The sequence below is a fragment of the Rosa rugosa genome, chromosome 6 (genome assembly GCF_958449725.1).
Source record: "Rosa rugosa chromosome 6, drRosRugo1.1, whole genome shotgun sequence".
NCBI classification, from domain to species: domain Eukaryota; kingdom Viridiplantae; phylum Streptophyta; class Magnoliopsida; order Rosales; family Rosaceae; genus Rosa; species Rosa rugosa.
In genome coordinates, this window is record NC_084825.1 from 14,959,893 (window position 1) to 14,973,951 (window position 14,059).

Here is a 14,059-nt window from a genome sequence, read left to right on the forward strand (position 1 = left end):
ATACAAGTAGGAGTAATGGTCATAAAAAAAATAGCAAATTACCAGTAGGTTCAATTTCAGCCCATATTTTTACCATTAGCAGACCTGTTTTTTTTCATATCCCCTTGCGGTACTGTAGCTTACCCATGTGCAAAGGCCAAGCCCATGCGGCAATTTTCTTTCATCTTTGAATTGATTTCTGTTAACGAGTAAATTACCAAACTGACATTTGCAGAGGTTTAAATAAATTCAAAGAGCTTTGGACAGTTAGCGTGATTTAACGCTACTGACCTTCAATATCATTTTGAATGATACTTCATTCATATCTTTGTTCTTTTCTTTGATTATATTGTTTCTCTCTAGAGTTCAATTTGTTGGCTAATAAGTAATTTTGCATCTACATATATTCAATTTGTTGAATGTGTCAATAAGCCCAGTTTTCTCTATCCCATAAATCGATCTCTTCCCACCCTTTATGAATGAAATAGAGATTGATCATCAGTAACTAAGTGTTTCCACCTTGAGCTGAGAAAAAAAATAGTAGAATTAAATTGAAAAATGGGATATACAAGCTCAAAATTTAATCATGATCAACAATTGTCAACCTATACAAGCTCAATATTCCCAAAACGGCATTTTCTTTAGCTTTCCCTATATCTTCTTTATTCCAATCGGTACATCCTCTTGGTTTATTACGGCAGCCATCCTCTTTGCCATTGCGATTAATATGTGTATTATGAGAAATGCAAATATATGAGTACTGATCCTTAGTAATTTACTGACCCTCAATTTGATTAAGAAAATATCCACATATATAGCAATACTAACAGCAATAATAAGATCAAATATCCACAGAGCCTATAGGTAGACATAACTGCAATGACCTTCCCATAAAGTAAAGCTAAGAAATCTTTCTAAAAATGCAAGCTCTACTGAACCGATAATAGATTTGAGTTGAATACCTCATGCAATTAAGCGAATGCACTCATGAAGCTAAACATATTGATCCTCGTAAATAAACATCAAATGAGGTTGCAATACATATAGGGTTACTGACCCTCAATAGCGATACACATGATTCTCTAACTTCAGTTGCACCATTCACAATCTCAAACCTCTTTGTTGATGCCCAAAAATCCAGCTACAAGGCCCAATTTATATCTCGAGCCTAATAAGCAAGTTACACCGAAAATCATCATGCCACGCATGTGGACCCCAGCCACATTCACACTTGGGGCTTGCAAGAGCGGGTGTGGTGTGGAAGGTAACGGAAATGCATGAGGCCCATTATTAGTTTTAGGCTTGTTGGTAATTTCGGACTTGGGGACCGAAATTCAAGCCCAACAACCCAATTCTGATTATGGGTAAGTGAAGAAGAAATAATCCAAAAAAACGACAACACTTCTTTTACCCAACACCAAACCATTTTACTTAAAAACCATGCATCTCAAATACTATACCACATCCTTTTACACAAATACCAATTCTCTACCTTTGACTTCCCTTTTTTCAGCAGCAAATCTTGGAACCACGATTCTTGGGATCACAGCAGCGGGAATCCTGGAGTCACAGCAGCAACAGGATTCCTGAGATTACAGCAGCAAGATTCCTGGGAACAGCAGCAGACCTAAGCCACCACCACTCTATAAATCGATGGTTATAGCTGCTGTGAAAGGGGGAGGCACAAGCTAACTACTAAACAGCCCAAGCAACTCTCCCACTAGAAGGACAGAAACCATTCCCAAACCTAGAAACTCCTTGACCTCCATGTAGATTCAAACTTATCATGCTTGATTGTATAAAGATCTTCTCGGCCATGCTTCTTCTCTCCCAAAATCCATCCTTAGTCCTCTACCATTCCAAACCCATATCCTTTATACCGAATACTTTAACCAATCTACCAATCAACGCCAGAATCTCTTCTTCAGAAACTCATGCTTTTCTAGCTCCCACGCCACGCACATCTTGCCAAGTCTTTACTAGAGTTGCACACTAATTCACTGTCGTGAACATGGAGAAGAGCTGTCGGGAGTAAGACAACAGCAAGCTTCCTAGGATTTTCTGGTCCTTCGAAGTTTACTGGGCCTAGTCTTCGCTAACTCAGATAAAGGGGACAAGATTTTGGGCTCGGCCATGGTAATTTCACTGCCGTACAACCCTGATCAAAAGTGCCTCTACACTCTTAAATCAACCATCACATACAGAAAGGCACATATGTCATCATGGCATATCAGAAACTTAAAGATGTCACTCAAAGAATGATCTTGACATGTTAATAAAGTAATCATTATGGAACATAAACTCGATACAATTCGGCACCATTATGTATCCAAACATTTTAAGACCTATCTAAGCAACACCATACTGACTTACAACAACATTCTCCAACAGAGCATGTCAATTATGAAGATCACAAAAAAATAGAATGAATCAGCCTCTCTATTCTACAAAGCTCTAGCATGTCATCATACCAATTAGAAACACTCAATTACAAAAACCAGGACCAATAGCTATTATTAGTGAAATCATGAAGCTAAGGCTATTGACCCTCGTAAACTAAAGCTCATACAATTCATTTTGTACTTTTGAGTCACAAAACTCATCATTTTCCATCAGAACAAGCAAATCTCAGAAACTAAAGCTACTGACCCTCAGAAACTAAAGTTAATGATCTTTAGAGGGTCCATATAATTATAGATTGAACATATTGCAGCATTTTAATGCTACTGACTCTCAGTAATCATAGATTGCACATATTGCAAGCATTTTTAATGGTACTGAGTCTCAATAAGCTCATATAATTCATCATCATTACATAGCATCAAGTTTCGCTGCTTAGCAACTCGTCCTAATTGATACTAACCTCGCTCTTCGGTGGATTTGCAGGTTGAGAACAAACCCAAGCTTTTTGCCATGTTCTTTGTCGGTAGATTTGCAGGCCAAGACCAAAAAATAGCTTCTCCGTCTAGCTTTGCTGCCTAGCTTCGCTGCGCTCCTTACAAGTAGATTTGCAGGCCAAGACCAAAAATAGCTTCTCTATCTAGCTTCGCCGCCTATCTTCACCGTCTTGCTTCGCCGCCTTGCTTCTAAGCCTAGCTTCACAACTTTGCTTCTTCGATCGCTTCGCCGCCTAGCTTCACTGTCTCGCTTCTCTGATTGCTTCGCCACCTTGCTTCTCCGATCGCTTCGCTGCCTATCTTCGTTGTGTCGCTTCTCTGGTTGCTTCATTGCCTAGCTTCGTCGGAGCCCTAGATTTATCGATCTAGAGAGGATTTTGATTTTGGGACGATTTTGATTTTGGGAGAAATGGCTAATACTGGTATTAATGGCATGCTGCGTAATTTATTTAAACTTCGAGTACTCTTTCTCTCATCAGGTTTACGATGGGCTAACAGCCCGGTAGTACTTTTGGCCGCACGGGCTTCCAAAATATGGAACTTGCTCTTGGTAAATATATGTGATTATTTGTAGTTATTGGTAGAAAGCTCAAATAAAATGATAATTCAAACTGTTTCGGAGTATTGAAATTCCAAACTACAAAGAAAAATACAACTAATAAAAACTTCCAATTCAAAGACCAAAAATAAAGGGACATACGACTAATGCAAGAAAAACATAATGGGAAAAGTGTCTAAGCATAGGCTGACAACTAGTTGTCGTCAAGGACTCCACCATTGGTCATATCATTAAAATTGCTTCCATTGTTCGCAAAAAAATCTGAGACATCCAATGGAGTAATGTCTAAAGGCTCAGATGAATCCCATGGGTCAGAGTGATCAATGTAATTTGGTGATAAAAATTTCTGAAAAAGATTTTGACTCACTAATGAATGCGGACTGGAGCGGGAGTTGACCAGGAAGGATCGAGAAGCTCCCTTTGAGCGTTGACTTAGAGTTGACCGTTGGCTATAAGAGGAAGGGGTACCTGCTGTAGACCCCCATACTTTTTCTTGTTTATTTTATTTTGTCGTATAACGTATGAGACTACGTATTCGTAAGGTACAAAAGTATTCGCGCTTAGGTTAAGACTTTAAGGCTATTTTAAAGGATTAAAAATTTAGAGAAAATCCAATTTGGGTCTAGGAAACTTTTCTTGAAGTACCGAGGCTTAGGACAAGCCCAGAAAATTTTCCCGGAGGGATTCGGTGAAGTGTCAGAGAAATAAGGATGTTTGAAGTTGTATTTTCGGAGTGAGCTTGAGGGAAATTAAGAGAAAAAGGAAATAGGAGCAGCCTAAGCCCACTTGGCCCAAAAGGAAGGGTAAATTAGACTTTTCACAATTAAATTTAGGGGGAGGTATTTAAAGGCTCATAACATCAAACCCTAGCCACCAAGCCTCATTTTCTCACTTCAGCTCTCTCTCTGTCTCTCTCTCTTCAGCTCTCCCTCTGTCTCATCCGACTCCCTCTCTCTTCGGACGCCGCTGTGCCACCGCCTGCCGCCGCCGCTGGAACTCCAATCCAAGCCAACATTTCCAGATTTTCTCCTCTTCATTCCCTCTACCCATTTCTCCAATCAAAATCATGAGATTTGGCCATTCAATCCTCCAAAAACCCTAGAACCCGAAACCAATTTGGGGGTTTTTGTGATTTCTTTATTCTAAGTTCAAATCAAGGTAATCTTTCTCCTAATCTAACCTCTATTCATCCGATCTATACTTATTTCATCCCAAATTTGAGTTTTTGATTTTGATTTTTGATTTTGGTGCATGAACCCGATTTTCCCTTAAAGCAAGAGGCTAGACTACGGGTTTGGCAAGGATTTGTGGTAAGAATCTATCCCATGCAACCTTGTTTCGAGTTTTTGGTTGTGATGTTGATTTTGGACGGATTTGTAGGTGAAGAAGGCTAAGGAGGAGGAAAGGCCGTGAGTTTTGGAGAAGAAAGGGTAAGGAATGGATTTTGGACAAACCCTAGAATTTTTGGAATTTGTTTTGTTGATTTTGATTTTGTTGAGCTATTTTTGTTGGTGGAAAATTGTGACTATATTCTAGTAGCTATGTTTTACTTATTAGTTTTCAAACCTAATTAAGGTTGGGTCAACCTCTATTGGGCTAGCGAGGACGAAATGCTGACCCCTACATTTCAGGTTACAACGAGGTCACTCCAGAAGATCTGGACTAGAAGTGGGTCGTTGGCCAAGTCCGTGTGTTGCTGTCCTTGTTGCTTGAAGTTCTTCCCTTTTGGTACTCTATCAATTTACTCGCTTTTCTTTCAATATTGAGCTTAGTTGAACTCGGTGAGGTCCGCCTACCTGGGAGCGCGCCTCACCCTTTGTTTCATTGTTGTTGTTGAACTCTTTTCATTTTGGTTATGATGTAAGCCCTAAGGGGTCACAGTGCACTTGCCCACTTTATTTTGAAGCATTTCCAGACTTGTTAATTTGAATATTGGGTTGTTGATTGAAAGTCCTTTCTTAAAAGTTTTCTTTGTCTCCTATTTTCTAAAAATTCGTATTTCAAAAGGCCTTGTAGTATTAAGTTGGTAGGTCTACGACGTATCGATCTCCTATTGGCTTAATATTACTGCGCTGTGGTATACCCACTCGGGTCGCCACACCTGCAGTAAACCCTCTGATAGTTAAGTCAATATGTTTCTTAGTCGAGTGAAATAGAATAAGTCGGAATCTGATGTCTTACCTAACCGACGAGTCCCCTATAAATAGATGGAGGATTACTTAGTCGGCAAGTCATCATGATTTCCGCACTTATGGTCGTCATGATTACCGCACTTATGGCTGTCATGATTAGATCACTTATGATTGTAATCATTGTACACTTATTACTGCTACTGTCTCCGCATTTAGAGCTACAATGATTGCCGCACTTATAACTGCAATGATTGTCGTATTCATAGGCATAATCAAGACCGCATTTATAGTCGCATAGATAGCTGGTTATTTGTCATAATTACATGTCGAAAATAGTTGACTACTCCCACAGTGGGTAATCACGACTACTAAATTTCTTAAACATAAAATTCGATTATTTCATATTCATCATAACCCAAAAGCATTAATCTATACCCAAAAAATGATGAAGAACGGTCATCGGCCCACAAATTAAACTCATGTTTTTCTATTTTGTTTTTATACATATATTTTAAATATCAATTTTATCCTTACATTTAACTGGAAAATTTACAGAAGTACCAAAAGGTCAAACAGAGCCTAAGTTGAGGTATCAAGTTTGTCCTCTTTTAAAGACTAGTATCAAAGTGTCTAATTGGTCATACCTCAGGTACCATAGAAAGAGCAATAGCACAACAATTGCACTTACATAAGCATTTGCCTAAGTATTATTAGCTATAATGAGCCATGCTCATACTGCCGCCAGTGACACCAGCACCATCAAGGGTGTTACTTATGGAAACACCGCCAGATGGTCTCTCGCCTGAGCTCCGGCTCAGCCTAAGATCACTGCTAACGTGCCGCCACGCGCTGGGCCAAGATCATCTCGTTGAATTATCAGAAGCTGTGAATTGATGCGCATCAATCCCACATCGAAAGCAAGGAAGAGATCAGTCTCTCCCTCACATGTAAAAGGTCCGCTCCTCTCTCCTCATTTACTACGCATTTATTACTTACCTAACGTTATTCTGTCAACTTAAATACATTGACTGATTTAGGCATCAGAGTAAAGAAGACCGCCAACTGTGGTATCCCTTCTGACGCCCTATGTATTTTACTTGACAGGTGACGTTACCGCTGCAACCCTTTCACTAGCGGTTCGAGTTAGGATCATCGTTAGTGGGATTTGGTCACCGCCAAGTCACCAGCATTAACAACAATTGCGTGCCTACGTGGTTGGGATCTCTCTAATTAGGATTAGGTTTCATCATGTGTCATCCTTGTTAACTCATTCTTCTGAATAAACAAGCTGTTTGGAATGAAAGAACTTAATTCTGACTAATTGGGTGAAAAAAAAAAAAAAATTGGGCCGTAAATTTTTATTTTTTTTTACCAATAGAATTGGGCCGTCCCTGAAAGTAATATCGACGACCCATTAAACTTGGCAAAGGTCACAGAACCGAAGCGCCCAAACAAAACCATCGCGTCGGTTTGGGCAAAATTCATCCCCTCTTTCAAAATCTCCGATTTCTTCAATCAAAATCTCATTTCGGTTGTTCGCAGTTTCCCTCGTTTTTCAAATTCCTCCCGTCAAATTAAAATGTCGGCATCGACTGTATCTATCACGGCGAACCCGACGACCCGGCGGCGACCCGTCGTGGCCGTCGAGAAGAGGTCCACCCACATCGAACTCGTCTCCGCCGAACCCCAATCGCAGAGGGCCGACGACGGCCCCCGACCCGAAACCGCCAGAGATCTGAGTCACCAGTCCATCAGAAGCGAAACCGCCGTCGACCGCTCCGCTCAGACCCGAAGAACCGGAGCCACTTCCACCGTCTCACCCCCCTCCGCTCACCGCCGCTCCCGCAAAGCCCTACCCGGAACCAAGCGACCTCGCTGGCTCAGGTTCCTTCGTATTTTCGGCAAGTGGTTCGGTCTTCTTGTTTTCGTCGGCGGTTTGGCCCAGATACTCATGCGCCTCGCTTACGGCTCCACCGCCGCCGCGCCCATGGCGTTTACCGACTTGGAGGGTCGGATTGCGGAGGTCGAAGCGTCGATGAAGGAGACCTCCAGGATGCTTCAGGTTGGGGTGGACGTGGCGAGCCGGAAGATCGATAAGGAGGTCGGAGAGTTGAGGAAGGAGGTGGAGGACAGAGGGGTGGCTTTGGCCGGTGAATTGAGGAAATTGGAGGCGAAAAGCGAAGGGCTGGAGAGGTCTGTGGAGGAATTGAAGAGCGTGGAGTGGCTGTCCAAGCAAGAGTTTGAGGGGATTTACCAGGAGTTGAAGAAGGAAGGGAAGAGTGGTGAGTTGGGTGCGAGTTTTGATGATATAATGGCGTATGCCAGGAATGTGGTGGAGAAGGAGATAGAGAAGCATGCTGCGGATGGGCTTGCGAGGGTGGATTATGCATTGGGGAGTGGAGGTGCTGCGGTTGTGAAGCATTCGGAGCCGTATGTGGTGGGGAAAGGGAATTGGTGGACGAGTATGAGGAATGGGGTTCATAGTGATGCTGATAAGATGTTGAGACCGAGTTTTGGAGAGCCCGGGCAGTGTTTTCCATTGAAAGGGAGTAGTGGGTTTGTTCAGATTAAGCTCAGGACAGCAATTATTCCCGAGGCTATCACTCTGGAGCATGTTTCAAAGGTATTGTTTTTGCTCACTATTTTGTATCTTTGTATGCATTGTTTTTATTGTGTTTAGTTTTTCATTTTGGTTGGGATGGATATGATTCATTAGGTTAAAGGTTTAGTTGGAGGTTTATAGGCTTTAAATCTATAGAATCTTAGCATGTAATAGTATCTTCGAGTCAGCTCTGTACAAGTTTAACAAGTAGTGTAAGTTCTGTTTATATAGAGATGTAGATGTAGATAGCTTTTCTGAGGGTCTGTTGGATACTGACTCACAGTAATAAGTGGACTAGGAATGTAGTGAATGCGTAGTCAGGAGCATTCATGGAAGGAGTAGGTCTACTGCAACATACTCAGGGGATAGTCACTCAGGTTGACGTGGTTAAAATTTGTGTCAGACTTGTAGATGCGCTCACATTTTTAGCAAGTATAAATGTATAATATGCTTCATTGTTATATGGCTTTATGTTGTGGCATATTTTCTTTTGGCCCAGACTGGATTCTGTTGACATGTCTATTATTTTGTTTGATGGATGAGTCATATTGGTATGTAGCAGAGCAGTTCATTTTGTTGAATGTGTTTTGTAGCTAAACTTTATTTGTCTATTTCTTATAATGAGCTTGTTTAGTGTAAATTTGGTGCTTTCTTGTTTCTCTATTTTTCAATATTCTGATCTAAATAATAAGCAAGAACCATGTTTCAACTCTGAGGTGTTTAATAGGTAAAAGTAGGATGGATATCTTATGTTGGTTTCAGTAGGTGCACAGACACTGTTTATAGGAAAGTCTTAGGAGCCAGCCTACATTTGTAATATGTAGGCAAACAGAAGGCTTACATTGTAGAGGCTGGTTGCAGGAGTTGATATGTTCTTGGGTAATGAATGAGTGGGTCTACAAAGAGATAAATTTGAACAGCATCTAACAACCATGTGAATGGTGACAGTGCTGAGAATAAAGTAGGGTAAAAGAGAAAGAAAGAATTGGGCAAACTTGCCTTTGATAATGTGAAGCAACTCAATTATCCATTTGAATTGCATACTAGCTTGAAACTTGTAGAAATCCGCTAATAATATAAAGTCCTTTTGGATGTATAAAACAATACCAATATTTTTAAGTACAAATGTATATCTTTGGAGTGATTTTTTCTTAGAGTAAAGATTTTAGCCTTGGGCTTTGCTTTTCAGTCAATTATCTGTACTGAACAGTGGTTCAAGGGCCAGTCAGATGGAATCTAAACTTGAAATAATGTTATGACTGAAACAAGGATAATTAATAGAAATTTCTAAATGAATTTATCAGAAGGTGGAGTGAAGAGAAGACTTCATTTCTCAGGGAGTTTTGAAATTTTTGCTCAGTTGTAACTTGCAAGCATATCATATGTGTATGTACTGTAATGTAGGTTGAAATTATATTTGTAAGCTAGATACTGGAGGGCATGGTATTTGGGTGGAATTATAACAGTAATGTGAAACTTCAAAGGAGCAGGAACATGTATTACATGTCAAGAGATCAAAATGGGAAAAAGGATTCTCACCAACCAGTACAGTTCACTTGGGGTCTGTGTATATTTGGTTGAGTTTTTGGTGCAAAGTAGTTGCTTTATTGATTCTGTAATTTGTTCTGCACTTAGAATTTGTATAAAAAAGAGTGTAGTATGTCGTGTTGTTTTATCAAGGCCTTCTATCCTTTTTAACATTTCTTCCTCATATTCATTTCAACACTATCATCTCTCACTCTCTAGCATTTTTTATTGTTTTTCTTAACAGTGTTTCACTAACAACTTTTTTCTTTTTTTCTTTGAACAGAGTGTTGCTTTCGACAGAACGAGTGCTCCCAAGGACTGTCGTATATCTGCATGGCTGCGAGGAGTGCATGATCAGGATTTAGAAGTCCATACAGAGAAGAGGTTTCTTTTGGCTGAGTTCACATATGACCTCGAGAAGAGCAATGCCCAGACAGTCACTGTGTTGGACTCAGCTGTGTCTAACATTGTTGACACAGTGAGGTTGGACTTCACATCCAATCATGGTAGCCCTTCACATACTTGCATATATCGTCTGCGAGTTCATGGACATGAACCCGAAGCTGTTTCTGTAATGGCCATGCACGAGTCTTAATTGTCTTTAGATGTTAGCCCTCAAAGAAGATCAGCCATTTGTTTTTGCTGTGTTGTAGTTAAACTTGGTACTTGATAGGTACAGATTTATGGTTGTGTGCTTAGAGTTGTTCGCTATGTCCACTATGATTTCTTATTCTAGTGTAATGTAGTAGTTGTGTATTTTTCTTTATGCAGCTTGTGCAGGTCCCATTTTATTGCTTTCCAAGTATATTTTAGAAACGGACTATAATTTTAGTCCTTAACTTTCAGTCGATTCCAGCTTCTGTCATTCAATTTATCATTGAATTTTGTAGTCCTGCAACTCTGATCGGTGTCCTATTCTAGTCATTTTTCTCTATTTTGTTTATAATTTTAATGGTCGGATACTGGCATCTGGGTATTAAAGTGGTGGAAGTGTCTGATTGTGATGCATTGTTTTGATTCTGATCCCCATATAAGGGCATGTCACATAGTTAAAAGCCAAAATGGGACTTGGTCTAAAAAAATGAAATCTCTAATACATCTCAAACCGGTCTTAAAATGATACTGAATTCAAGTTGGAAAGCCAAATTGATACCGTGCGGGATCCAGTCTTGTGGCTAGAAAGAAAATAACTATAAAATACCAAAATTCATTTGATTCAAAATGAATGGTCGACTTATTTAGAAAAAAAAGATTAAATACTGTTTAGTTTTTAAACTTTTACTGGAAAAACACTTCAGTCTTGTTGACACCCAAAATTCCACAAATCAATTTTATGAGCGACACATGAAGGGACGAGTCATTAAACCCGCAATCTCGTTGGGCCTTCAAACAAGCATATTGCAGTCCAAAAGAAATGCTCTAGTTAACTATAAATAATGCAAGCCCAAATGATCAAGCAATTAACATGCATCTTCAAGAATTCGTCACGCCAAATTACCATGCAATACACGTAGACCCAAGCTACATTTATATACTTGGGGCTTATACAAAGGAATGTGGTGTGGAAGGTAACGGATCCTGTGAGGCCTATCATTAAGATAAAGTTCGTCAATAATTTTGGACTTGGGAACCAAAATTCATGCTCGACGGACTACAATCTTAATATGGGCTAGTGTGAGAGGGATGAAAAGCAAGCCCAGCAAAGCCCAAAGCCCATTAAAGCCATTCTCTTATTCAAAGTCCATATGACCTCTTACCCAAAGCCCATTAAAGTCATCTTCTCATCCAAACGAGATAAACCGTCTGTCAGAATTGCTGCTGGAATTGGTGTTCCACCTTTCTCGGCAAGAGTCCAGAATTCAGGGAAAAGCCTCCTAACCCATATCCTTAGCAATCTCATCATCTCAACATTCAATAACCCTAAAAGTCTGTAATCACAAGTTTCAATACCAGAAATTGGGGGATTAGAATCTCCTAAAGATCACAGCAGCATGAAATCTGGATCCCCATCGCCGTCCCATACCCGCGCCACCAGTCTTTACCCACCTGGCCAAAGCAAGCCTTCATTCTTTTGATTTCATGGGGAAAACAAAAGCTGAAGGTTTTAGATTGATCCCATCAAAACTAAGGATGCCCTTTCTAAGCCTCTGGTTCTTGGCACAAATCCTCCCCGTCTATAAAGGGCGAGTTCGTTGCCGTAGGAAAGGAGGCCACAACAGCCCAGAAATACAAGCAAGAGATCAAGCTTTATCTCTGAACCCCGACTCTTCCCAACCAACCTTAACCCGAAATCCAGAAATCATGTCACTGATAGAATTCTCCCTCTCTGCTAAACTCTCATGCATCTAGCTCCCACACCATGCCCGCCTATAAGTCCTGTTCTTATGAAATCTAGCCTAATCGCTGCTGTTATCATCAAGCCAAATCGCTGCTGTTATCATCAAGCCAAATAGCTGCCGTTATTATCTAACCCCAATCGCTATTGTTATCTTCTAGCTCAATAGCTACTGTTACCATCCAGCTAGTCACAACAAAATTGTTCCTGGGTCACACCTTCGATCGATTTTGGGCCTGGTCTTCGCTCTATCAAGAGGGCTATCGCTGCTAGAAATCCAAAGCACAAACTTGCCCTCACAAGTCTCTTGCCTTTTAATTTCACATGTTTAATCCTTCATCTCTCAATTTTTGAACCAATAGGTCCGTTCCGTTTCTCTCCATCAAAAAGCTCCGTTAAGTTGCCGATGTGGCGTTCCTTCGGCATCAAAATATCTATTATACCGTTACTTACTTTGTTTTTTTTGTTTTTTTTTTTGTTTTTCAAGCGGAGCCCTTTTTGGCTTCGTACCTTGATGATGACGTAGCCACTGCAGCATCTTCTGTGATAGGACTCGAAGCAACTATCGCACTCTTACGTCCTTCTTTCTGTCCTGCATCATTGTATGTATGGAAAATCTGTATGTTCCTAGCAGTAGTAGAATAAAATGCAGAGGAAGAGAAGCCAATGCTTCTGCAGTAGTGGGATGAACTTGTCTGGGAAATGAGTGCCATTGCTTGTACACGGCAACAACTTTGATATTTCTCGTCAAGAAAAAATGTTGATCATCGAGGACTATATACACGCACACTGTTCCACAGTTCAACTTGTTATGCAACAACTCTCACTCTAGCCAGTGATGCTGCAAAGATGATTGGAATATAAATAAAATATATTCCCACGAGTGACATGCGAGGATTAAACCGAATAATATTAAAGCCGAAGACGAGTGTTCAAGTCAGAATTCGAAAAACTACTACACGGTTCCTCCTCTTGTCATTATTAGATGAGTAACTAGTTTTTGAGCCATTCTTTTAGAACATCGGGAAAAGTTGGTAGAGGCACTAAATAGTTTTCTGACAATATGTCAATATCTGTAGAGTTTTCCGATTTAGCTGAATTTATTTATTTATTTTTGGTCAAGAATTGAAGGTTGAAACTTTGTAATTTGATTCAACAGGGCAGTCCTTTTCTATTCATACCATCAGAACTCAGAAGAGAAGAAAGGCCGTGTAGTAACTACCATAGAAAATATTAAATCCAAAAAAAAAAAAAACTACCATAGAAAATATGATTTAGTTCAATTATCTCCCCGCTATTAAAACGTGTATCATGTAATTCAGAAACTAGCCATATCAAAACCATAGATTAATCTGTGGGGCAAACTTACGGGGTACAATACTCGTAAGCATTGATTAAAGTGGATATCAGTATGAAACTTTCTGGACAAAAGCAAGCCTTTAATTACCAGATTTTCACATGATTTTAATTTATCCCCAAACATCCTTCATACATTTTATATTATCCCATCCTTCTCTTGCATGATTTAAGTTCTTCTACTTGAGGCCTAACAGATATATATATACCTGTTTGGCTACAAAACCAGTTGGCGTGCAAACTGTCTTTTTTGAGCGTGCGCGCAGGCGTGCCAGCACCGTAGGGTGCAGTCGTCGGGGGAGTCCCTTGACCCGACTTCTTCTTCAAGCGTTGTGGACGAGGAGAGCACCAACCTCGCCACAAGGTTCTTCTCTAGCCTTCCGAGAAAGGACTTCTTGCTTTTCGGATAAGGACTTTGGATGTGATCTTTTCGCGTCACCGAATCGATGCTCAACGTTGTAGGCTGAGCAGAGCAATCACTGGGAAGTTTGGAGAAAGCACGGGTTTTGCTAAAGCGTGACTTTAGCTTCGCTGGGTTGCGAGGGCGTTACCCTTGCTTCGCTGGTCGAGAGAGTCTCGGTGGCAGTAGTACTGGCAGTCGGCTCGCGGAGAGACTGGGACTAGAAGTACGGTCGCCGGGTTGATCTGGTGATGCTGACAGTCGGCACTTGG

General features: G+C 40.5%; 1 protein-coding gene across 1 annotated transcript; it reads left to right on the forward strand.

The window, feature by feature from the left end:
* The first annotated feature begins 6,988 nt into the window (after nt 1–6,988).
* On the forward strand, nt 6,989–10,541 carry LOC133715709 (SUN domain-containing protein 1-like). Its single transcript, XM_062142326.1, has 2 exons — nt 6,989–8,190; nt 9,980–10,541. Exons 1-2 carry the CDS (start codon nt 7,147–7,149, stop codon nt 10,289–10,291), a joined length of 1,356 nt encoding a protein of 451 aa, XP_061998310.1. The 5' UTR covers nt 6,989–7,146; the 3' UTR covers nt 10,292–10,541.
* Nucleotides 10,542–14,059: the final 3,518 nt, after the last annotated feature.